At 38.5% G+C, this 24,772-nt stretch overlaps 1 protein-coding gene across 1 annotated transcript; it reads right to left on the bottom strand.

Moving 5' to 3' along the window:
* Nucleotides 1–3,723: 3,723 nt before the first annotated feature.
* LOC144634245 (acid phosphatase type 7-like) lies at nt 3,724–21,306 on the bottom strand. Its single transcript, XM_078493148.1, has 13 exons — nt 21,176–21,306; nt 20,080–20,280; nt 19,185–19,367; nt 18,744–18,769; nt 13,085–13,182; nt 12,693–12,755; nt 11,210–11,324; nt 10,612–10,725; nt 9,537–9,597; nt 9,186–9,253; nt 9,021–9,092; nt 7,921–8,058; nt 3,724–5,403 (listed from the first exon to the last, which is right to left on the bottom strand). Exons 1-13 carry the CDS (start codon nt 21,267–21,269, stop codon nt 5,320–5,322), a joined length of 1,317 nt encoding a protein of 438 aa, XP_078349274.1. The 5' UTR covers nt 21,270–21,306; the 3' UTR covers nt 3,724–5,319.
* Between the last annotated feature and the right edge of the window lie 3,466 nt (nt 21,307–24,772).

The raw sequence follows: 24,772 nt of genomic DNA, 5'->3' as shown, positions 1-24,772 counted from the left end.
TAAAATAAAACAAAGAAAAAGTCGTCGTATGTCGTTATTCCGTCGATTACACAGCAAATCCAGCCCTTCCCGAGCGAATTCGACGAGTCTCCGTTTGTGCGCTTTCGTCCTCTCTCGATACTTCCAGATCAACACGAAAAAAATTCGTAGGCACGACTGAAAAAAATTTGTACGTAGTGGGTGGGACTGGGTGGTATATGGATCTATTCACAAATCACTCAAAACCCTCTCCGATTAGCCAAACACTCACATTGTCTTGCAAACTACTCGAACTCGGTTTTAATTGGCTATCCAGGCCGCAAACTACCGTGCAAACTAGTGATAATCGTATATAAAGGGAAGCCTCTCCCCGAAAGTCCCTCGTTTGTTCATGTTTAGATTAGTACAGAGTTCATCGGTAACTTGCTACGGAAGAAGAGGGGATTTCAATTTACAAAACACGTTACTATGGTTCGAGGCGATCCAGTTTGCCGTAAGGAGGACTGCTCTGTGAACGATATCGGCTTGGTTTTCAAGGAAACGAGAACTTATTCCGACCAGGACAAGCTCAAGTTCATAGAGAATGTGAGGAAACCAGGTGAGCTATTTGACTTCCCGGCGTCAGTGAAATGTTCGAATTCTAACCGTGGTTTTGTGTTGAGCTGGCTCCGAGGTAGCCTGAATTTCAGACATCCCTCTGTGCTCGCCTGCTTACCAGAAGGAACGTCTGAACACATTTGAGCCTAATGCCGTCCGGTGACGTCACTACCCGAAAACCGGGTAGTGATTTTGATTGGTTGATTTTAAAATTATTTGCATAATTATGTGAAATTATGACTGAATTTTACCGCGCGAGGATTATAATTTGAAAACGTTTGGAAAGAGTTCGAAGGAGTTACCTTCCCAGAAATGAATTTATTAGTCATTTACCTTGAGTTTATTACTTAATTAGTTTACCTACGGATGAAGAATAGTAATGGAAATCGGTAGGTTTTAAGTTGGCGGCATTCGTCGCTTCGACATGCAGTGTTTTGCCAAATTTATATATGTATTCTTGTTTTGTCAACAAAGCCGCTCGACGCTTATGTCCTGCAGCCTCGATGAGCCAGTGATTTCTGAACTCAGTGCCCATAGTCAAGTAGGATATTTTTGTATTGAATTCCGTTTCTTGATGCCTCAGTAACCGTCTAAATTGATTTATTTAAGTACTCACGAGTGTGTTGTATTTGCTCGCTGCGTAACATATTATATTTTGATCGCTAGATAAGCTTCAGTTCAGATTAAATCGGTTCCGTAGAAGAATATAGCCTGCATGCGATTAAAATCTTATTCATTTGTCTCAAGTTTTCAATAGTTTACTATTAAAACAATTTTATACCCTGTAATCCTTTATTGAAGCGATTTTTCTTTCACAATTTCATGGCCTCGACAGAAACTTTTCCGCATGAATTACAACCAAAGTGTAGTGACGTCACCGGACGGCATTAGGCTCAAATGTGTTCAGACGTTCCTTCTGGTAAGCAGGCGAGCACAGAGGGAGGTCTGAAATTCAGGCTAGCTCCGAGGGTTTTTCTCCGGGTTCTCTGGTTTTCCTTCCTCTACAAAAACCAACACTTCTAAATTCCAATTTGATCGGATAAGGAAATATAAATATATAAAAGTAATTCAAGGAGACTAAGAAAACCCGATTAAGCAGTTTCCTATCATGAGGTATTTGTACCCGTTTCGCATAAACCGGAGAAGGACCTGGGAACGCGTATCGCATTATTTGTATTCCACTGATTAAAGGCCAACTACCAAAATGTGCAAAAAGAAATATTTATTAACACATTTAACGAACGAAACATTTGATTAAAAGAAGTGATAAAAATTGATCTTTGTCGCGTTGTATCAAAATTGAGATGACATTAATTTTTTAACAATATATTACTATTTGTAGGCTTTATTAACCACACAAGTGGGTAAGAGCGGTTTTCACTTGAGCGTCGAAAGTTAATTGCGCTTGCTTTGGTTTTGCATTGCTTCGCTTAGTGATTGGCTTAAAAATCTCGCGCCGCTTTCTCAGCCAATCAGAAGTAAAGCCAAAACCAATCGTGACTCGCTCGCGCACGTTTTCCCGCGCTTCGTGCCGGCTTCATGTATTTGCTTCGAGTTTTGATTGGTTCACTGGATTGTCTGTGTCCTTTGTGATTGGCTAGAGTAATTACTTTGGATTTGGTTTTACGACACTCAATTGAAAACTGCTCTAACAGAAAAAAATCAATTGAAGTAGCATTCGATCTTCCAATGGGCACTAATGCATCAGTCAATTGAAACCCCGGCCTCCCGACCCCCGGGACTTAGCGGGGATTTAACGCGTCCAAAGCCGGGATTTAACGCACTTTTAACGGCGCATTGGCCCCGGTGGCCGGTGGATTTAACAAAATGTCGGTAGACCGGGGCCGTGGAGCGGTGATTTAACAGCACGCGATCACCTGAAGCGGGGACGACAGCTGGGGTTTAACATCAAGGACTGTATTTTTTCCTCAAAATGTTCGTTCCTTCTTATGGAATCTGCCACCTTTGTACACTATCGTCTCGAAGAAAGTAGTTTCTGTTTGTGAGATTTCAGTCGTGAATTATATCGTAGGGTGAAAGTTGTTTGCCTTTTGAAACTGAAAATAAATTTTCTATTTTGTCTCTTTTTATGTCCCACATTAAAAAGACGTCGTCAATGAATCGTTTCCAAAGGATAGGTTTATTGCTACTTTTTCTGAACATATCGTTTTCTATTTTGGCCATGAAGATGTTAGCAGAAGCTACGGCGATTTTCGTGCCATGGCTGTTGGATGGGTTTGAAGATTATCTTTTCCACTGAATTGGAACAAGTTTTCTTGAAAGATCAGACTCGGAGCATCTTCGTCTCAAAAAACCTGTTAGGTACAGGAGAGTTTATGAGACAGAGAAGGCTTTGTTTAAGCAGTGCAATCTTCTCAATAAAATTATTAAAGTCTGTCGCACAAAGCTTGTTTCTTTGCTACCGGCTGAAGTTAACTGTTGATAAAAGCTGAAATACGTTCTTCCGACAGGTGTGTTCATAATAGCTAATTACGGGTTTGAAATTTGGCAAACTTGTGACTGACTACGAAAACTGACGAATTTCTTATAAATATTTTTCTCAAAGTAAAAGGCTATTTGTGGAAACAGGTTTCTTTCCTATCTTATAACTATATATGAAGAACGATAAATAAAAGAAATAGATTTTTCAACTTCCGCAACGAAAGAAATCAAGATTTTTGCCTGGTTTTTCCTGAAAGTCTCTCTTGAGTTGGTTCCTTATTTGGTTCGTATTCCCCCGCTATGCGGGGCTTTTAACAGACGTCTTGGCCCCTATGGCGGGGTAAAAAGCCGGGTTTTAACACTTGGTAAATGTTAAATTCCCCGGTAAGTCCCGGGGGTCGGGGGGCCGGGGTTTCAATTGACTGAAGCATAATAGCCAGTGATCGAGTTCTTTTCCCCACATCAAACGGGGAGAAGAAAGGAGAAAGGGAGAAAAAAAGGAGGACAGAAAGAGGATCTGATCTCCGAGTTGAACCTCATAATAGGTAGAAAAAAATTTGGACTGGTGTTGCAGTACAGGGAATTATTTTCTATACTAATAACAACTTGATTAAAGGAGCTATGTCACGGGCAACTGTTCTGAAATTAGTGGTAGGCAACTAAGGGACTGGTCAATAAGTACAGGGGGGGGGGGGGTGGGCCGGAGCAGAAAGGGGGTGGGTCATCAGTTTTTCAACCCTCGAAAAGGGGTGGGTTATGTAATTTTGATCTACACATAGGGGGTGGGTCATCTTATTTATTCACTAACTTTCAACTGTTATATAGTTCCAAGAAAAGTTGTATTCATTAGTTTAAAAAATTGATAAATTTCTCCATGTGTCAGCAGTTTTAAATGAATTTCTAGTGATTTTTAAAGGCCCAAATATAAAAATTTCCCGGGGGAGCATGCCCCCTGACCCCCCTAGAGGGCGCCTGATCATAACATCAGTTTTGCCTGTCTCTCACCTGCATAGATTCACACTTGGCTTTAGACCTTTTAATACCAGTAAACTCTTTAGTAAAACACTTTGCAAATATTATGAATGATGGACAGTGGTTGTAGTTTCTATCATTAATTTCTGTATAAAAATATGAACTCTTCAATAATTGATTATGAATTAATATTACAAACAGATAATGAGATTCAGTTTTTTGCATATGTTTGTGTCTAAATTTCCCCATGGACTTTACACACAAATTTTTGGGAAACTTACAAAAGGCTAGTATAAGAAGTGATAAATTCATCCTTCTTTGGTGTGTTGAGAACAGCAGGGTCCATCAGAGAAAATGTCTATGTAGGGAATTTCACTTTAAAAGCTGAAGTCAACTCAAAAACCTTCAACCCCTAACTGATGATTAAATAAATGATTGGTCACTTGATTTTTTTTAGCAAAGGGGGTGGGTCATGTAATTTTCAACCCCCAATCAGGGGTGGGTCAGTCAGTTTTGAGCCAGAAAGAAAGGGTGGGTCACAAATTTTCGAGCCACCACTTTTCCAATTGCTCCGGCCCACCCCCCCTGGTACTTATTGACCAGTCCCTAAATCCATAATACAACATTTTCTTTGAATATCTAAAGGAAGATATAACTTTAAATTGCGGATAAAAATCAACCTACAGCTTTCAATTTCGATTTTTTGATGACGCCCAGAAATAATTGAAAACGTTGGCCTAACTTTTTCAAATTTCAATCAATTTCCATCCGGGGCACCCGCAGCCAAACATGCTCGTTAACAGTTTCAGTGCTCTAATATGGCAATTTAAAAAATGGCCCTTTATTTTTAGGTTTCCTGCGACAAATTAAATATAAATTTGGGCTGTTCAAAAATCTGGTAAAACCGTGACATAGTCTCTTCAAAGACAAAAGATCGAGTGACTGGGTATCAAAAAGAAATATTAAAATTAAGAATAGGCCATTTTACAGTTGTCTGCTCAGTGTCCTGGCCCTCCAATGTAAGTGAGGCTGAAGGTGACCTTGTTTTGATACAGACCTCACTGCTTTTGTTGTGTTAATCATGTTGTTCTGATGTTAACTAGTTTGCATTTACATAATAAAGCAGAAAGGTTTGTATCAATGCTAGGTCACCTCCAGCCTCACTACCATTAAAAGGCCTGGTCACTTGGCAGGCAACTGCAAAATGGACTATTCTCGCCAATAAAAATTGTGTATCTACAAATTGAAAATTCCCCAGCGTTATTTAGCAACTGTACGATCGCTTGTATGTAGTCACATAAGCTGGGGTTTATGTTATCTTGATTCAGTTCAATTCTTCATTTTCTTTGGAACCCAGGCCTCTGGTCCATGCACGTCTTTAATCATCATTACTTTGTCAACGACCTCTCCACCCTGCAAGAAAACATGGCAATTTAGATTATATCTATAAGGACTGAACAACAGATCACAAACAGTAAATAGTATTTCGGGAGGGGTATCCGGTCGTTTCAAGACAAAGTCGTTTCGAGACAAGCTCTATTACTTGTTCAAAGTCCTTTCGATATACAAAATACTATACTATATATTAAGGTAAACCTATGTTAATGACCAAACAAACCTTCGAAGACACTAATGACCTGCCATAGCGAACATAAACCTCCGTTGCAAAAAAAAAAAACGAACAAGACACAAAGGGGACCGAGTTATGTTTTTTTTACAAAAGAGTTTGTCTCAATATATTTTTGAGACTTCTTCTATAACTTCAGAACATGTTATGCCTACGATCAAGAAACACAAATCACATCACGACTGTTAACAAGAGTTACCGAGTGAGCTCGCATAAACTATTAGGGGTCACGATTGACAGCCAGCTTACCTTTGACCAACATGTTGAAAATCTATGCACGAAGTTATCGCAGAGAATCGCCGTGTTACGAAAAATAAGACGCTCTCTGCCTCTTGATCAAAGGAAACTCTATTATAATGCTATGATCAAGCAGACAATGCTATATGCATCAACCGTGTGGACATCATGCTCTGCTGAGAATTTACAAAGAGTATTTAAACTTCAGAAACGCGCAGCACGTGTAATACTAAATGCGGATACTAAAGCGAATAGCGTACAACTGTTTAGGGAATTGGATTGGGTTCCATTTTATCATGAGGCAAATTTAAATAGGTTATCAATGGTATACAAACGACTGTCTGGGGACTGTCCAAATTATTTGTCACAGATGCTGATAAGAAACGCCGACATCAATGAAAGATCGAGCAGACATGGACTACTAAACCTTGTCTGCCCCCGATTCAAACGGGAGTCAGAAGGCGGAAGGTCTTTCACAGTATCGACTACACGCCTCTGGAATACTATACCCAGCATCATAAGGAACAAGCCTAGTTTAGTAAGTTTTAAGAAGGCTACGTTTGAATTTTTTAAAGATACATACAAACATTTAGATCATTTTACTTTTTAGTTAATTCTTTTATATCAATTTCGTCATTTTAGAGTAATTTTTACCTAGTTTTTATATTATAGTGTATTTTTAACTAAGTTTTGTAATTTTAGATTGTTAGATTTTTAGCATTATTTTAAGTTCTTGATTGTATTTTCTATTAGAGGGCCACTGGTTTGTCAGTTTTTTACTGTTATGTGTTAACCCTCTATAAATAAAGTTGATTATTATTATTATTATTATTATTATTATTATTATTATTATTATTATTATTATTATTATTATATTATTATTATTATTATTATTATTATTATTATTATTATACCGAGTTACAAAGAGTTATTACAACTTATCACGATAGCGGCCTCTGCGCAGATTTTCTTTACGACGATCGATCGAGTCGCTTCTGCGAATTTTAGCTTATTTTACAGAGATAACAAAACTTACCAAACTTAAACAGTTATACTGAACTTTTCTCGAGTTTACTTCTGAAACGAAGCAATTTCAGTTTGTCTTGAATCTACTTTACATGTGTCTCGAATCAACCTCGACTTGTCTCGAAACGACTTGTGTCGGCTTGCTTACGTTACTCATTAGAAGAAAGTCAGCCGCGTTCTATTCTTTACTATAAGCTGAACATAGTGACTTTACTTACATTTGTACAGTACTGAACACCTAAATTACATGCTACTTTATAGCCCGACACGCAAAAATACCATACACCTTTACTCATCATATAACATATGTTTGACGTTACCATTGTCCTAGAGTTTAAAACTGTTCGAAATCTACGCCATTTTTGCGTATTTTCTGTGGCTACGATTGTCACGGGGTTTTAAAAATACATACGATATGCTACAATTGTAAGCCTGTTGTAAGTTAAATTTACACGAAATAGTTTTTGTGAAAAAAGTTCCACGTTGAAAAATCGGTCTATAGAGTGAACGTCAAAAATACCTTTTTTCTCATCCTACAAAAAGATCCCCATCACCCCTGAAGTCTCAAACGCCAAAATCTCTACTGTGTTTAAGCTTGTTTTTTGGGGTGTGTTATGAAAGTGCTTCGTTTACTTGCAATTTGACATATAGAGCGGTTTTCACTTGAGTGTCGAAAGTAAGTTGTGTTTGCTTTGGTTTTGCATTACTAAGCTTTTTGATTGGCTTAAAAATCTTGCGCCACTTTCTCAGCCAATCAGAACTAAAACCAAAACCAATCGTGACTCGCTCACGCACGTTTTCCCGCGCTTCGTGCCAGCTACATGTATTTGCTTCGAGTTTTGATTGGTTCACTGGATTGTCTGTGTCCTTTGTAATTGTTTAGAGTAATCACTTTGGTTTTGGTTTTACGACACTCAATTGAAAACTGCTCTAATTCCTGGTGTGAAATTCAAGCACTTCTCAAGAGAGCAGTTCTTTTGCGAGGCTATTCAAAATTCCTAAGCTAAATTGCTCACCCCCACCCCACCCCCCTCACTTACCAGATCCACACTGACTTGCTCCATGTATAAGTGTGTTTTGTTGTGGATGGTCATTCGTGTGTAACCATAATCCACTGTGCGATAGGCTGTCCAGGGAGGGTAGTCTTTATCAAATGCGTTATGTTTTTCAAAACAACCCTAAAAAATACGACTTTTTACTTACTGGTACTGACATGATCATTAAATGCGAAACTTGGTTTTAGAAACTCGCTATGTTGTAATCTGGGAGTTATGAAGATAAAAGCTCTCCTATCTGCCTAACATATCGACCCTGAAGGGGGTGCCCTCCAAAAATTTAGAAGTGGGCATTCAGCGCATTGCCAGAAATCCTCACCCTATTCTACTTCAGGTCAAAATATGCAATTCTTCCGAACCAATTAAGGCAAGACCCCAAAATCGATACCCTTTCTCAGACTAGACCCTACCCAGGAAAACGTTTGCGTATTATTAATCTGGTCAAAATCTATACCCTTGTTCACACCCAAACGGCTTCAAAACCACACCATTTGGCGTCACACATACCTAAAAAGTTTAAATCAGGTACATACATACAACATACATCACTTTTGTTTACCCTCCGATTTGTAGAGTCGCTTATACAGCTAATATCTCCGAGCATTTCACAGTACACAGCACAATGGGCAAAGACCACAACACCGGGAACTCCATGCCCTACACTTTACGATAAGTGTGTGGGGTCTTTTACGTCCCCTGCTGATTATAACACTGAAGATGCAGGAGACGGAGCCTACGGTTTATCGTCCTTATCCGAGAAGACTAGAATATCAAACCATTTGCAGATGTCTTTGCAAAGGTACAGTGCCCCCTCCCCCCCCCCCCCTCACCCACACCCCCATAAATGAATTGTCATTTGAGATCTCTCTCCTCCGCAGAGGCCTCTTTTTTCGTAGGGGCTGGGAATAGCAACAAAAGCGTGCGGGGGACACTGGGAGACTCTGCAGAGGAGACAGATTTGAGATGTCATTTAGATATTTTTCCTGTAGCACATAAAACAGAGAGCAACATTGCACACCAAACAAAATTGTAGGCTGTGTCGAACACCCCTTATCATATTATTCATTTTAAATGTTGATACATACCGCTGACCCAGTGATTATATGAACTGGGGCGCAAGGGTTAGTGTATGGCTCTTCCTGTGATCCATTGCAAACCTGCAATAAATGAAATGAATGTTGGATTGATGGCTAAAATAAGCTTAGGGTAGTTTAATTGTAAACTCGAAAAACAGGTTTTTTATCTCTTACCTGCCTGTTGTAGATAGGCAAGAGTCGTTCATAAGAGTGCTCATGGGCCCAGAAAGTCAGATCGACACCTAAAGAGACAATAAGATATTAAACATTAATAGGAAAAAATATTTTACAATTGTCAAAAATATGTACACAGCAATCCAAAACAGTGCCTGCGCACGTAGCATAAAAATTAACTATCCAGTTCTTGTTTCACTTTGCCAACTCTTAACAACGAAATTAAAGCAAGGAAGGAGACTATTGTACACAATGATGGTTTTACAATAAATGCTATTCGTATAAAAATACAACTTCGATTTACAACGTTTGCCAGTCAAGAGTTTAACCCTTGAGTAACCTTTTACTTACCGTATTTGTAAAACAGCTCTTCCAAGGCAAACAAATGTTTGGAAGTGATTCCAGTACGCACCTGAAAAAGTGACGAGACGCAAGGTCGTTATCAAACGAAAAATGTTTCCCTTCTTTCACAAACTATTACTTTGATGTTTTAAAACAAAAATAAAGTACATTGTAGCAAGTCTTTTTCCTACAAGTTGTTCGCATGCATACAACATGCAACTGCATAGCGCAGTCAACTACATGTAAGAACAGTCCAACAAGAACGTGTGTGATTTAACACAAGTTTTTTTCTCTAACAATGGAGACTGCATCTGTGATAATGCGGCAATCATTAGCTGAAGAATCTTCTAAAAAGAGTATTAAAAGTACATTTAAAATCACTGCAAGTAGCCAAGCTTCGACTTGAATGGCCACAACCAACAATCCGATCTGATATGACAAGACAAACATGTTGCTAGGGATAACTCGTTTTCTCTAATTGGTTGTAATTTAATATATTTTTCCGAAATTGTCGCTTCGAGATGAGACTCTCGTCTCTCGAGATGAGTTTCTCGTATCGCAAGGCGAGCAACTCGTCTCACGAAAACTGAAACAAGAGGTGTTACTCCTGACCAGTACATTAAAGCATCTGAAGTTTTCCAAGTGAGTGGAATAGCAACCTCTTTGAAAGAGAGTTGAAAGCCGGCGTTTTTCCACCGTTTAAGGTGGGTTTCATGCGAATGTCTCGTTAGCGTTTCAAGCAATCTAAAAACTCTCTGCTCATTTCACAAATCTATGTTTTGCGGTGTTTTGTGACTTTTTGGGAGGAGATAGTTTTTCTCAGAGGATTAGTAAAATTGAGAGAAATAAGAAATATTGGAGATTTAATGTGATTTTAAAATTAGAATTTGAAGTTAAAAACTGGTAGACGGACACCAGACAGTCCCCCTGAAAAGCTGGAGTGCTCTTGGGTGGAGGTAAACTGTCTGGTAGTGTCTCAAAAGCAATTTTCTTTCTCTTTTCCTTTCTTTAAACCTCCTAAAATTTCACTTAAATTCACATGTATGATGTACCTGGGCTGCCTTAAAGAGTATAGACAACATACCGTACTCTCGTGTTTGGTACAGTCATCACCATCAGAATTACTGCAGTACATTGGTCTGTGAGCCATTGTGATGATCCAGGGACGCAATGCACGGTTTTCAGGAGAAGTAGCTTCCTAAACGTGTCAGAAAAAAAGTGAAGTTGTTTAGATTTTTACAACAAGACCTGTGCATACTCGTATGCATATAGAAGAAATAAAAGTCACACAAAGTGATATTATGAAATAAATATTAATAACATTGTGTTGTTCCAAGAAATATCCATACCCCTCCCACAGGAGGGTTTTTTGGTTTAAATTTAATTCCCCACCCCTCTGAAAACTCCAGTCAAGGCCTACACTATTAAGAGTGACGTGACGTAAGGTTGTAATCAAATGCTCTAAAAATGTTCTTCTTCCGTCAGAAACTATTACTTTGATGTTTCAAAACAAATGTCTCGGAATTTCCAATGACTTTCTACGGGGTTGATATTTTCACATCGTGCAATCTACATGAAGCTGATGCAATCCTTTAGAAAACAATGCCACATGAGGTAGCTAACATAATTTTGTAGTGTGTGCAATGTAATGTGCATTCTTGAAAATAATAACTTCTTATAACCTGCAGATCTTTTTCCAACCATTCATACTGTTGAACAACCTGTTCAAGTCCATACTCAAAGAAGAAGTAGACTTCTGTTGAAAAGCTGATGATGTGCGCAGGTCCAACGTTCCAACTAAACCATGAACCAAAAACATGGGAGTTCACAGTTAGTAGGATGCAATGTACACAAAAGCCGGGGAAGGGAGGGAATATGGAGGATAATACATGGTTGCGCTGAGATATGTGAGTGCAGCAAATGAGTGAGATATTGGTTTTTGACACAAGAACATAAAATTCATATCTCCAAGCAACCATGTATTATTCTGTTTATTATATAAATTAACCTACTAATTACGATGTTTTTGACGATTTTCCGAGAATTTCCGACCATTTTCCGAAGATTTTCAAAATGTTGTCCGAAGGTCATTAGAATGATTTCGAACATTTTCCGAAAATTTCCGAAGTTTTCTGATGATATGAAAAATGATATCACACGTGAAGATATCATTTTTATCTACACGTGTGATACCATTTTTATTGATTTGCTACCACTCTCTATACCAATGCAGTTTAAAACTTTCTATTGCGAATTAGTAGAAACTCAGCTGTGTTCTATTGGAAATTCGCGAATCTGATTGGTCCTCCCACTGTTTTCTATTCGCCGATAGAAAACAGTCGCGTGCGCGAGTAGCTTTTAAGCGGTAAATTTTCTTGATTTTCAAAATACACGATTTGTGGGTTTTGGACTGCAATCCTTTAGAGTTTCTACTAAAACAATTAGACTACTCGCCCTCGTTTTCTATGAGCGATAGTCAACTTCAACTTGGCTGCGCCTCATTGACTATTTGCTCATAGAAAACTCGGGCTCATAGTCTAATTGTTAAATATCACACAATGTTGCAATTTTTCTCAATTTTTTTCCAGTTCCCACTATCTCTGAATCCCACTTCCCATCCTCTCTCTCTCTTCCTGAGTCCTATTCTCATTCATTATTATGACGCGGAATTCACAAGTGCATGGATTACATAACCCTGTTTGTTTATAGATAGTTGTGTTATGTTATGCCAAATCAGCACGTGCACTATCGCCGTATTTAAAGATCCTTTGCTTAGTTCTGGGGCATTTCGAAAGAGATAGGCAAGCAGGGAAGTCCGGGCAAATTTTCGTCTTTCCCACCTCCCCTCGGCGATGTAATACACAGCTATAGTGTTTCTCACCCAGTCGCTCATTGCCTCGGCCACAATCTTTTCCCATATCTTATCCATGCCGGACAATGAGCGGCATAATAATAATGAGTGAGAATGGTATACTATTCACCTGTTCAACCGTTACCTCACATAAATTAGTTCTCTATCAATTAAAATAAGTAACTTTCTGTGGATAAACCCAAGCATGTGAACATTCAAATCACTTTTTGAGCAATTTGACAATTTACTTTCCTAGTTCTTTGCTTTGGATGATGTTTCTAAATACTGAAAATTAACAGTCTGATGCATTTTACCTGTAAAAGATACTTTCAGTGTTTCCTGGCATGGAAAACCTGTTTCTGTAGTTGGAAAAGTTGCTATAAGGAAAGAAATAACAAATTAAAGTGAATTAAGGTTAATACATGCATGTACATGCTTTAATTTCATTTCAAGTTATTGATCATTACAAAGTCTTAGAGTTTTGTTACAAATTTTGCAGCATGTTTTCTGTTTATACTGGGTGGTACATTGTATGGCATCTCAATCCATTGAACCCTGTTTCTTTTTTCAAAACAAATGTCAATTTAACACCTAATTTTAGCTGATATCTCTCAGATACATGTAGCAGCTAGTTGGTTTTGGTCAGTTTAGAAGTAAAGTTTGCAAGCAACACATTTGTTTGAAATTCACTTCCTTGACAACTTACTAAGCATATTCATGGTTTCCTGGACACGTCATGTATGGTACATAAGCAGCAATGGTTTGAATTTGATTCATAAAGTCATCTCCCACTAGTGCATTATCCTGTTTGTGTAAAAAAGAATCCAAAACATTTAGATTCCAGCCGGTCTAGATCTATTGTTTTTAGTTTTTCTCACACAAAGAGCATAGTAATTATAATATTATAATTATAATTGCCAACGAGTCAGGCCTTCTGGAAGACCAGAAGGCCTGACGAGGCGGCAGAATATAGAGCCGCGAGAAGATTTGTACATGCGAAAAAAATCTCAGAAACACTCCAAATGTCGAGAAATGTAAGTAATGTAATGTAATGTAAGGTAGTGAGACGACACAATTCAGCACGTGCACACTTTGTTGTAGTTTGGCCAATCAGCGCGCTACTAATTTGTTCAGCACGTGCATGAGTCATTGGCAACTTTAATTCCAGACACGATGCGTCTCAGATAACAAAGAGGTTTCAAATCTGTTCGCTTCAAAAAGCTAAAATTCCCGAACTTGAGATTGAAATACGAAAGAAACTTAAACTAAACTTTGTTTAGAATTTAATTTCATTTAAGATGAAGGTAAGAAATGCATTCCAAAGCTTCAAGATTTCCAAAGCTTCGAAAATTTCGAAGTCATACAAATTTGCATGCGTAATTAAGTTAGGTCTGCAAAGTAAACAACACAGATTTTATCAATCAGAAGAGAGTTTTATTTCGTTTCTCGAATTTATAAAATAAATTCCCTATACTACATTTTTTTTCCTGGATACTTCGGCGTTTTTTTCCTCGGGAAACAGGGCCTTTAATTTTCCTAAAAAGCTGGTTGCCCGAACGCAATTTTTTTTTTTTTGCAAATCTTTGTAAAAGTTTGCTTTTTGTTTCGTAATTTTATATTTCGTGTTCAGTGGCTCATAGCCATTTTGATTAAGACCTATACGACTTTAAAACAGCGGAAACCTTTCCAAAATAGCGGCTTCGGACAACAATGGCTTGAAACTCGCAAATAGCATGAAGTTTACAAGATTTCTCACTAAATCTTCACTACTTTGGTATTATTTTAGAACTTTTTGTTAGCCTTCATAAAATCGCATTTTATTCCATAAACATTGAAGATTTTCAAAGAAAACGCGCAATGTTTATTGATCGACCAAAATCATAAAGCGTCCCGTTGTACTCGTTGGCATTTCTACCGATAGGTATCACTAGTATATATTAAGTGATAAGTATCCGAAAGATTGAGACAATATGGGTTTGTAAAATTTTTGAGAAGATCCTTGGTGAACTGTGCCACGCCATTTGCTTGCTACAGACGTTAAGTTTGTTCGTGGAGGTTGATACCCATCCTTTCAAATCCAACCTTAGAAAACTTTCAAGGAATAAATATTTAGGCAGGGTAAATAAAGTTTGTTGTTGTTGTTGATAATCAATAGTAATATATAAGTTGATAAGCGTCAGGGTGTATTAAAAATTATACCTGGCACGAAATTGGATAGAAAATTTTGGTGGAGTTTTTTCTGTATGTCGACTAGCTCGACTGCCTTTACAGTTATTCTGTACGTTATTAGTCCTCTTTTAGTAACATTCCGGTTGATCTGTAAGTACTCAACTATACTCGATTCACTCTCAACCACAATAAAGTCTATTAGACCATCAAAACTCTTCTCATTATCTTGATTGAACCCTACCACATGATAATAGGTTTTCTCAACTCTACGCAACTACTAACATCACGTCTTTACTCTTACCATCTTGAGTAAACTTTCTACTCTTATCCCTCAAGGCAAATTTACCACATAATAACAACTTTTCTCAACTCGACTCAACTCTACTACACCATCACAATTTTTTCAACTTGACGCAAGATGTGAATACCCAACTGTTGTCCCCTACTCTGCTGGACACCACTTGAATCTGCTTTACTATCATGTACTCTACTCCAGCATCTACGTACGTTACTTGACTGATCTCGTCTCTACTAGATTACACTCTGTTCTACTCTACTCTACTAACAATATTCTAGTGGTCTCTACTTTACGATTGTCGATTGGACTGGTCTCTACTCTCAACACTTCTTTATTCGTCTCCGCCACGCTACTGTACGTTTATATAAGCTTATGTGACTGTTCTCGTCTCTATTCCACTCGACTCAACTGTACTCTACTGTACTGTACTCTACTTTGCTCTAGTCTACTATACTTGATTCGAGTCTACTATACTATTACGCTCCTTTACTCTACTCTACTCTAGTATAATATACTTTATTCGAGTCTACTCTTCTGAACGCTGCTCGACTCGACTCGACTCTGCTATATTTCATTCAAGTTTACCCTACTGTAGGCTACTCGACTCAACTAGACTAGACTCGACTCTACTGGACTCGACTCCACTTCACTTGACTCAACTGTACTCTTCTCCACTCTACTCTTCTCGACTGTACTCGACTCGACTCGACTCCACTTAACACTACTCCACTCCACTCCACTCGACTAAACTTTACACTTCTACGGCTTTCATTCTTAACTGTACATTTCTATGGCTCTACGTTTTAATTCTAAACTTTACGCTTTTACGGTTCTACCTTTTCATTCTAAACTTTACGCTTTTACGGCCCTACGTTTTCATTCTTAACTCTACATTTCTACGGCTCTACGTTTTTATTCTGAGCTTTAAGCTTTTACGGCCCTACGTTTTCATTCTTAACTGTACATTTCTACGGCCCTACGTTTTTATTCTTAACTGTACATTTCTACGGCCCCACGTTTTCATTCTAAACTTTACATTTTTACGGCTCTACCTTTTCATTCTAAACTTTACATTTTAACGGCGCTACGTTTTCATTCTAAACTTTACATTTTTAGGGCTCTACCTTTTCATTCTAAACTTTACGCTCATACGGCCCTACGTTTTCATTCTAAACTTTACGCTTTTACGGCCCTACGTTTTCATTCTAAACTTTACGCTTTTACGGCTCTACTTTCTCATTCTAAACTTTACGCTTTTACGGCCCTATGTTTTCATTCTAAACTTTACGCTTTTACGGCTCTACTTTCTAATTCTAAACTTTACGCTTTTACGGCCTACGTTTTCATTCTAAACTTTCCGCTTTTACGGCTCTACGTTTTCATTCTGGCTAAACTTTACACTTCTTCGGCTCAACGTTTTCATTGTAATCTTGACACTTCTTCGGCTCTACGTTTTCATTCTAATCTTGACACTTCTACGGCCTTATACGTTTTCATTCTAAACTGTAAACTTCTACGGCTCAACGTTTTCATTCTAATCTTGACACTTCTTCGGCTCTACGTTTTCATTGTAATCTTGACACTTCTCCGGCCCTATACGTTGTCATTCTTAACTGTACACTTCTACGGCCCTACGTTTCATTCTTAACTTAACGCTTTTACGGCCCTACGTTTTTATTCTTACTGGTACGCTTCTACGGCTCTTCATTTTAATTCTTACACTTTCACAGCTCTACATTTTCATTCTAAACTTTACACTTCTACGGCCCTTCGTTTTCATTCTAAACTTGACACTTCAATGACTCTACGTTTTTATTCTTAACTTGACACTTCTACGGCTCTACGTTTTAATTCTAAACTTGACACTTCTACGGCTCTACGTTTTCATTCTAAACTTGACACTCTTACGGCTCTACGTTTCAGTTCATTCTAAACTTTACACTTCTACGGCTCTACGTTTTCATTCTAAACTTAACACTTCTACGGCCCTACGTTTTCATTCTAAACTTGACAATTCTACGGCTCTACGTTTTCATTCTAAACTTTACACTTCTACGGCTCCACGTTTTCATTCTAAACTTGACACTACTACGGCTCCACGTTTTCATTCTAAACTTGACACTTCTACGGCTCTACGTTTTCATTCTAATCTTGACACTTACACGGCTCTACATTTTCATTCTAAACTTTACACTTTTATGGCTCTACGTTTTCATTCTTAACTTTACACTTTCATTCTTAACTCTACACTTGTACGGCCCTACGTCTGAATTCTTAACTGTACACGTCTACGGCCCTACGCCGGTTTTCCTCCTAAACTTTACGCTTCTACGGCCCTACGAGTCGTGTCGAGTCGAGTCGAGTCAAGGTGGAGTAGAGTACAGTAGTATAACGTAGAGTCGAGAAGAGTAGCGTATAGTAGAGTGAGTAGAGTAGAGTGGTGAAGAGTACAGTAGTATAACGTAGAGTGGAGTAGAGTCGAGTTGAGTCGAGTCCAGCCCAGTCCAGTGGAGGTGGAGTCGAGTCGAGAAGAGTAGAGTAGAGGTGGAGTAGAGTAGTACTTGAGTCAAGTCAAGTCGAGGTGGAGTAGAGTAGAGTGGTGTAGAGTACAGTTGTATAGAGTAGAGTCGAGTAGAGTAGAGTAGAGGTGAAGTAGAGTAGAGTGGTGTAGAGTACAGCAGTATAAAGTAGAGAAGGGTAGAGTAGAATAGAGTAGAGCAGTGAAGTAAAGATTGTAGCGGAGAAGATTGTAGCGGAGTTGAGTGGTGGTAATAGATCCTTATAATTCTCTCTGTGGACTAGTATTCCTATATCCCTTTTATATAGGCCTTGATTGGCCGGTCGAGTTAGTCGAGGCAGAAAAAACTCCACCAAAATATCATATCCAATTTTGGGACACATTTGTTAAAAGTAAATTGCATGAACTATGTAGTATAGCAGTAGCCTGACGTTGTTCTCTCATTGTTTGAAACCTGCAAAGTTCGCAGTGACAGCTAAGGACTTCTCCTGCTGCTTTGCTTTGTTTTCTTTCACATTACGTTACGTTCTGATTTATAATGGTAAATTAAGGACTGAGGGGAGTTCAATTAGGTCTGTAAACTAATCATACGAGTGATTAACAAATCAGACGACTGCAAAGCAGGAGCCTGATTTTTTAATCACGAGTATGATTACAGAATGGAATTGGACAACACAAAGTCCCGTTACAAATTAATCAAAACTATAACAAATTTCAAGAAACAAAATAACATACTTTACTGGCGAAATGATGAAAAGCGTAACAGTTTACTCAACAAAATGCACAACAATAGCACGCGCAAAATGATGCGTAACTGTCCAATTACACAGGCATGATGCGTAAACTGTCCTATTACATTGAGCAATTACAAGCATGACATGTTGTACACTGTTCTTTTTAGTGCTCAAATCGGCCTGCTGATAACCAATCACGCTCGGGAATTTTGTTATAGTTTTGATTAATACAGTATTTTAGAACTGTATTGTTCCATTTTCACCTGGCTTCTCTATACTCTAAATTTGTTTAAAGTGAACATTGTATGAACAGAAAAACGAAAAACTCTGTTTTTTTCCTTATTTTGGGTCATTTGTTCTCAACTTCCGATAACTCGAACTCCCGATAACTTGAACCTTTTTCAATTTCCCTTGGGGGGGGGGGGGGTCGAGTTAATGTTTGATTCAAAAACAATATCCAATATTTTGTTTGTGGCTGGCCTGCAGAAAAGGTGTCTCAAGGGGTTCCCAGACTCAATTTTAAGTTGCTAAGAATTCAAGACTTTGCTAAGATATTTCTATGTTTTCTATAAATAATATATGAATCATTAGAACTACACCCCTACAAAGGATGAAACTGAAATAAAATGCTGGAAAAATGACTTACAGAGGCCATGTTGTATGCAAAGTCACCTGAAAAAAAAAAAAATATAAAAATTGAGTGTCAAAAAAAATACAAACAAACTATTAAAAACATGAGTCACAGATGCATGCCTGGGAAAGGGAAGTGGGTAGAGACATCCTTTGGCATTTTGCCCCTTTCAATTGATCTTTGTTTTCAAGAGAGAAGGGAGAAACTGTTTTTTCTTGTACTGTAAAATCCCTGCGACGTAGCTCCTTTAAAGTTGTTCAAAAGCTAATGCTAACCCAGATCTGCCAGACATTGATTGAGGGTTCACGTTCTCTTGTATAAGTTTTTTTATTGCTTTAACGTTAATTTGTGGAGTTTGAGATTAGTCGGCACTTTAAATTGGGGGACAGACAATAAAATGTCACTGAAATCAAGAACAGCTGGCCTTGGTTTCTAAATTTTCACTTGAACACTTACCAACATGAAGGAAAGCATCATATTTTCCTTGCTGAGTTTCTTCCTGCAGATAGGCAATAGATTTTGCATTAACGCTTCCCATGTCTCCAAACACAGCCATACGAGGACTCCAATCCACACCAGACTTGAGAGCTTTAAACGAATACAGTGAACTCCAGCCATCATATCCACCACAATGATAATCTAGGAGAAATGACAAGCAAGAATAATTATTACAGTAGAATGAAGGTCAGCGCTTTATTCTACAGACACACTATCACTCAAAATCTCTCAACTACAACCCTGTCAGATATTTCTGAGAGCACATTAGATAATGTTTTTGGCAGTAGATCTAGACGTGATGAAAACATTGCTGCAATTTCCTGTTTACGCATGCACACTGCATGGAAACTACTGTTGGAAAACCAGTGAAAATTTCAAAGAATAACAGCTCTTTTCATGTTAAAACATTTCTTCATGTATTTGCACTTTGAACAATACAATCTGGAATGAATGAAATAATTATATTCATGAGTGTGGACAATATGCAAGTCAGTGAACCATGCAAACCAGAAATCCAAAATCCCTAATTAGTTTTAAAGGCTACCTGCAAGCTACCTATTGTAATTAACTAACTGTAGGCTAACCAGAGAGCCTTTTCTATAGTAAACAAGAATGGCTACCATAATTTGCAAGTCATGGGAGCCAGAAGTCCCAAATTTCTGATAGAAAGGATAAGCTAACTAGCTTAAGGATGACCAGAGTGCTTTTTAGGCCAACTCGAGTACTACTTAGGCTAACCGTTAATTCTCCAGGATTAGCAAATTAGCCACCAACAAAATTTTTCTATACTTTTTTCTAGATTTTCTGACTCCGATCAATATACAGTAAGTAACCCTGGTTACGGAGTACTTACCATACTGCTGATCAGGAACCAGTCCTGTCAGTTTCACCCTGTGGATATACAATACTCGATGCTCTGATCCACCATCAGTGAATTTAGTGACACCACCAGTAGCTTGTAATGTCAGGGGAAAACCAGCTTTATTGTATTCTACAATGGAGTAGTTTGTGGGAGCTAATGTCACCCATGTAACCATCATCTCTGTTGGGTCTCCTGAAATACAAATAATGCATCTGTCAGAGTTGTAGGAATGGCCCATCTTAAAACAATAAATGGCATGCAGTCGGCAGTTGCAGTCGGCTAGTCTCCCTCGCAGCCCTTTTTGAAAAAACGGCTGCGAGGGAGACTACTAATTGGTTTGACGTCCTTTAAATTGAATTGTCAGCCCACTGTATCACAATTTCCTGTATGCTTGCTCTGTCAGTAATTTTTTTTTTTCACTTTCAAGACGATCGATGGTCACAAAAGTGAAATCTTCAGAATGAACAACCTGTGTGTATTGTTTTAAAAACAGATTTACAGATACACGTGTCCATGCAAGCTTATGTAATGTTGGCTCTTTCCCTAAATTATCATTTATAACCTTGGTTTAAAACCGGTCTAACATGCAGAACATGTCTTAAATTTCCCATTGAAATCGAGAAGTTCATATCGCATATCTCATTGAGTGAACTTGGGAATTTTTTTTGAAAACAAAGACTTCCTGTAAAAGACCACCGCAAACTTCTTTTTGTCGTTTTTCCTATTAGATCAGTTTGGACAAATATCCACTGAAAGCGTGCGAATTTTGGAGTCGGCAGCTTCTAGATCCTCGATCGCCAGCCAACAACGATCGCGAGCATTATGTTATGTAATAAACAAACAAAAACGTTCTACGTGCTTTCGATATCTTTCTTAGCACAATCTTCAATTCTATGGAAGATACAACTATCAAACTCAGGAATCCTTCTAATTTCAAGACATTTGCACGATCATAATCGATGTTTGTCATGGATTTTCTGTCCCATCTGAAGTTTACACTGAGTTTAAAGGAGATTTAAATAGGCGCAACAATGCATCATTTGAGACCCTTGATTTCCAATATGTTTTCAGTTTTTTTTTTCCTTACCTGTACTTGACAGATGAATCTGCTCGGGTTGAGGATCAGCTCCATGTGAAAAATGAAGACAAATCAGCAAAACGAACCAAATCACCTTCAGCATGTTCGACGCTATACCGGCTTCTTGAAGTTTGTTATTTATCCGCTCGCGCAGTGGTCTGGGTACAGGTCACGTGAATGCATCATGTGAAGAGAGCGTCCTTTCGCATGTAACCTGAAATCATACAAAAGAGTGAGGCACTGTTTACACGGACACGGTTTCATTTGTAACCGCATCGCTTTCAATGCGGTTACGCCTTTCGTTTACGCGGCGCCGATCGAGACCACTACTGAAACCGGGTCGTTTTGAAAACGCTGTCAAAAGTGGAGCGTTTTCAAAACGATACGGTTTCGTTGGACGTGTAAACGGTCAAAAACGACGAAACCGCATCGATTTGAAAACGGCAACGTATTTTGGCACGAATTGGCTGGCTCACGAAGGGTAAACACGGTGAAACACGCATAGAGAGCAGCGCTTGCTTTTACAATCACATTCGAAAACATTCGGAAAATGGTTAAATAGGTTCGGTGTAAACACTTCGAAACCGTTTCGTTTTCGATGCGGTTTCGAGGTCATGAAACCGTGTCGATTGATAACCGTGTCCGTGTAAACGTAGCCTGAGTGAGGATCACGCAGTTGTTCAAAATTAATGGTTTCGACCAACAAAGAGTCACAAGCCTTTGAAGTTTCTAGTCGCATTTTTATTCACTGCTGCGACTTATTTAACTTCACTGTACCGATCTTCCCGTTTATGAGGCTCAACGGGCTTTTCAGTTTTCGCTCATTCCAATAGGCCATAGTTAGTATGAATAGGCCTTATTGCGGTTTTCGACGCCATTTTGACGAGTTGGCAAAGTGGGAAGAAATTACAGTGTTGGTATGGGAATCCGACGGCATTATCTTCTACAAAAAAATAATTCTGGACAACTTATGAATTGTAAAGTCAAGATACTAGGCAAAAGTTTTTATTCGCCAAGTTTGAAGGATGTAGCTGGGCTAGAAGGCGTTCAGTGACGTTTTTAATTTCCCATACATTTGTCTTTTTTTTCCGCATGATTGACGCGGTTCGCGGGAAAAAATTATAGACAAATTGAAAACGTAACTGAACGCTTTCAGCCCAGCCGCAACCTTCAAACTTGGCAAAAAACTTTTGCCAAGCATCTTAACTTTACAATTCATAAGTTGTCCAGATTTCAATTTTTGTAGAAGGTATTTGCCGTCGGATTCCCACGATCCTTATTTTCCAGGAAACCTCAATTGATTGCATAACTGCAAACGAAAGTCACAACACTGTTCTTGTCCCCGACACTTAAGAAGTCCTTAAGATATACAGGTGCTATGTTATTAAGGCATTTGAATAATATAATAAGTGTATCTTGGATGCGGCGTCAACCGAAGAAGGCCCTGGGAAGGAAACTGCGTTTCGCGCGTCATTTGAAATTGAATTTTAGTGATCTAGTGAGTGGAGACGAGACACCAAAATGTGAAAAACGAAATATTTATTAACACATTTAATTTTGAAACAAGATATGTTTCGGTGCTCAACGAGCATCTTTTGTTGCAAGTAAAAAAAAAATGATCTCCGTCACGTTTTATCCAAAATTGAGGTGACATGTGTATCATAACTGTGTATTTTTGAACAATATATTATTTTGTAGGCTTTATTAACCACGCACTTGGGCGAATAAAAAAACATTAAGGTCAAGTTACCACAAAACATGGCTTTCGACCTTCCACTGGGCACTAACAGCCAGTGATCAAGTTCCCCTTAGCTTCCCCACATCAGCGGGGAGAAGCGAGGGAAAAGGAGAATCAAAGGGCTCCTGAGCCAGCTCATTCATGTTTTCTTGGGTTTTTAAATAAACTGAATGTAAACCGTGCTAAAGGGAGGCAAGTAACAGTTCGAAATAGCAAGGGCCAAGTTACCCTGGGTGCCAGAGGGTTTTTTTGCGGCGACATAGCAATCCTGCAAAAAAGAAAAAACCCTCTGGCACCCAGGGTAGGGCCAAGCTGGAATAGCCAATCAGTAATCACTGAAGAAAATCTTTAAAAGGTAATTGATTGGATTGCATGCCTTCTTGAATTAGTTTTAATTGGATTAGTTTTATTTAGTCCGGTATTTAGTTTGCCATGGCCTGACACACAAACCCCTAAAATCCAACAGTTGGGCAAAAAGGATGGTGAGACCACCACTATTGCTAATATTTTATCTTTGGGGTTTCAAGGCATCTCTTATCTTACTTAAGATACATTGTAAATGAATGTCTGCAACTCAGTCATGATGAAGATCGGCGAGAAGAGTCGTCTCTGCTGCAAGAAGACGTTTAGCAGCAGGTGGGGTGCCTGTGGAGATGAAGGGGCTATGGGAGGAGCACTGCTACCTCTTCCACTACCCTGATCTGGTGCCATAATTATTTTTCCCCTTTCCTGATAGATGTTGTTCTGGTCGTTTTGCATTATCATAAAAACCAGGGTTCATTCCTCTTCACTAGAATTACCCCCAGAATGTAACATCCTTCACATAATCTGGGTGACTGTAAAATAAGACATTTACCATTTCAGCTTTCATTACCTATTCCCATAAAGCATGACGAAGTAATAACAAAATCTGCAAATAAACCATTTGTTGGTGCACAAGCTATAGGAGGATTGTGTAAAAAATGTACTGAAGACACTCCTGTCATGTATCTGTGATACTGATCAAATGTTATGATCATGATCACGCGGAAATTGTACAATTGCGACATAATTACGAAATACACCAAAATTGCTAACAGTTGATTTAATTTGCACTGAAGCAGCTAAAACATTGGTAAGTAATAATTCAAAAACGCGAATGAAGAGTAAAAGAAATGGTGCGTAGGTGATTTTCTTGGGAAAGTCGACGTCAAACAAAGTAAGAACACGATACGAGGCCAAGTGGAACGTGACTACCTGAGGTACGCGTTGTTGTGTTACACTAGTAGGTGGTTTAGAATTAAGCGCTCCAAAGACATCATGATTGTATGGAGATAAAAATAACGCGTAACAAAATAAAATTTTACCTTCTGTTCAAAAATAGGGAAAATGTACTCAACTGCTCCGTTTGGGTTATTTGGTCGTTTTAGGGGGTTGGAAGGTTTTTGTCGAACCCTTATTTTATGCCCACGGAGTTCGACACGGTCTACAACTTCCGTCCAGGTTTGGTTGATTTTAATTATCTCGTTTATTACGTGCTCCGCAGCATGAACGAGCTAAAGGAATGTTTTACCATTTTACGGGCTTAAACAGACCGTATTTTGGCTCGTGACGTTTTCAGTTGGCGAACACGCCGACGTGTATGTTTACACGTACCATGAACCGAAAATAAACATACGTCAACAATGTTTATAAATACAGTATGTCTTTTTTCATCTAACTTACGGATCACATTGTGTGACCGGAAAAACACACTCACCAGCCGGCAAGTCGTTAATTTTCGATCGTGCCTTAGGGGAAATGTCACTAACAAGGGAATGAAGAATAAATTACTATGGTTTTGAAAATGAAAACCTATTCCTCCTTTGAAATAGCTGCTTTTTTAATTA

The sequence above is a fragment of the Oculina patagonica genome, chromosome 13 (assembly GCF_052425735.1).
Source record: "Oculina patagonica isolate OP01 chromosome 13, crgOcupat, whole genome shotgun sequence".
Taxonomy (NCBI): Eukaryota; Metazoa; Cnidaria; class Anthozoa; order Scleractinia; family Oculinidae; genus Oculina; species Oculina patagonica.
Note: the sequence above shows the minus strand (reverse complement) of the source record. Positions and strands in the feature narration are given on the sequence as shown.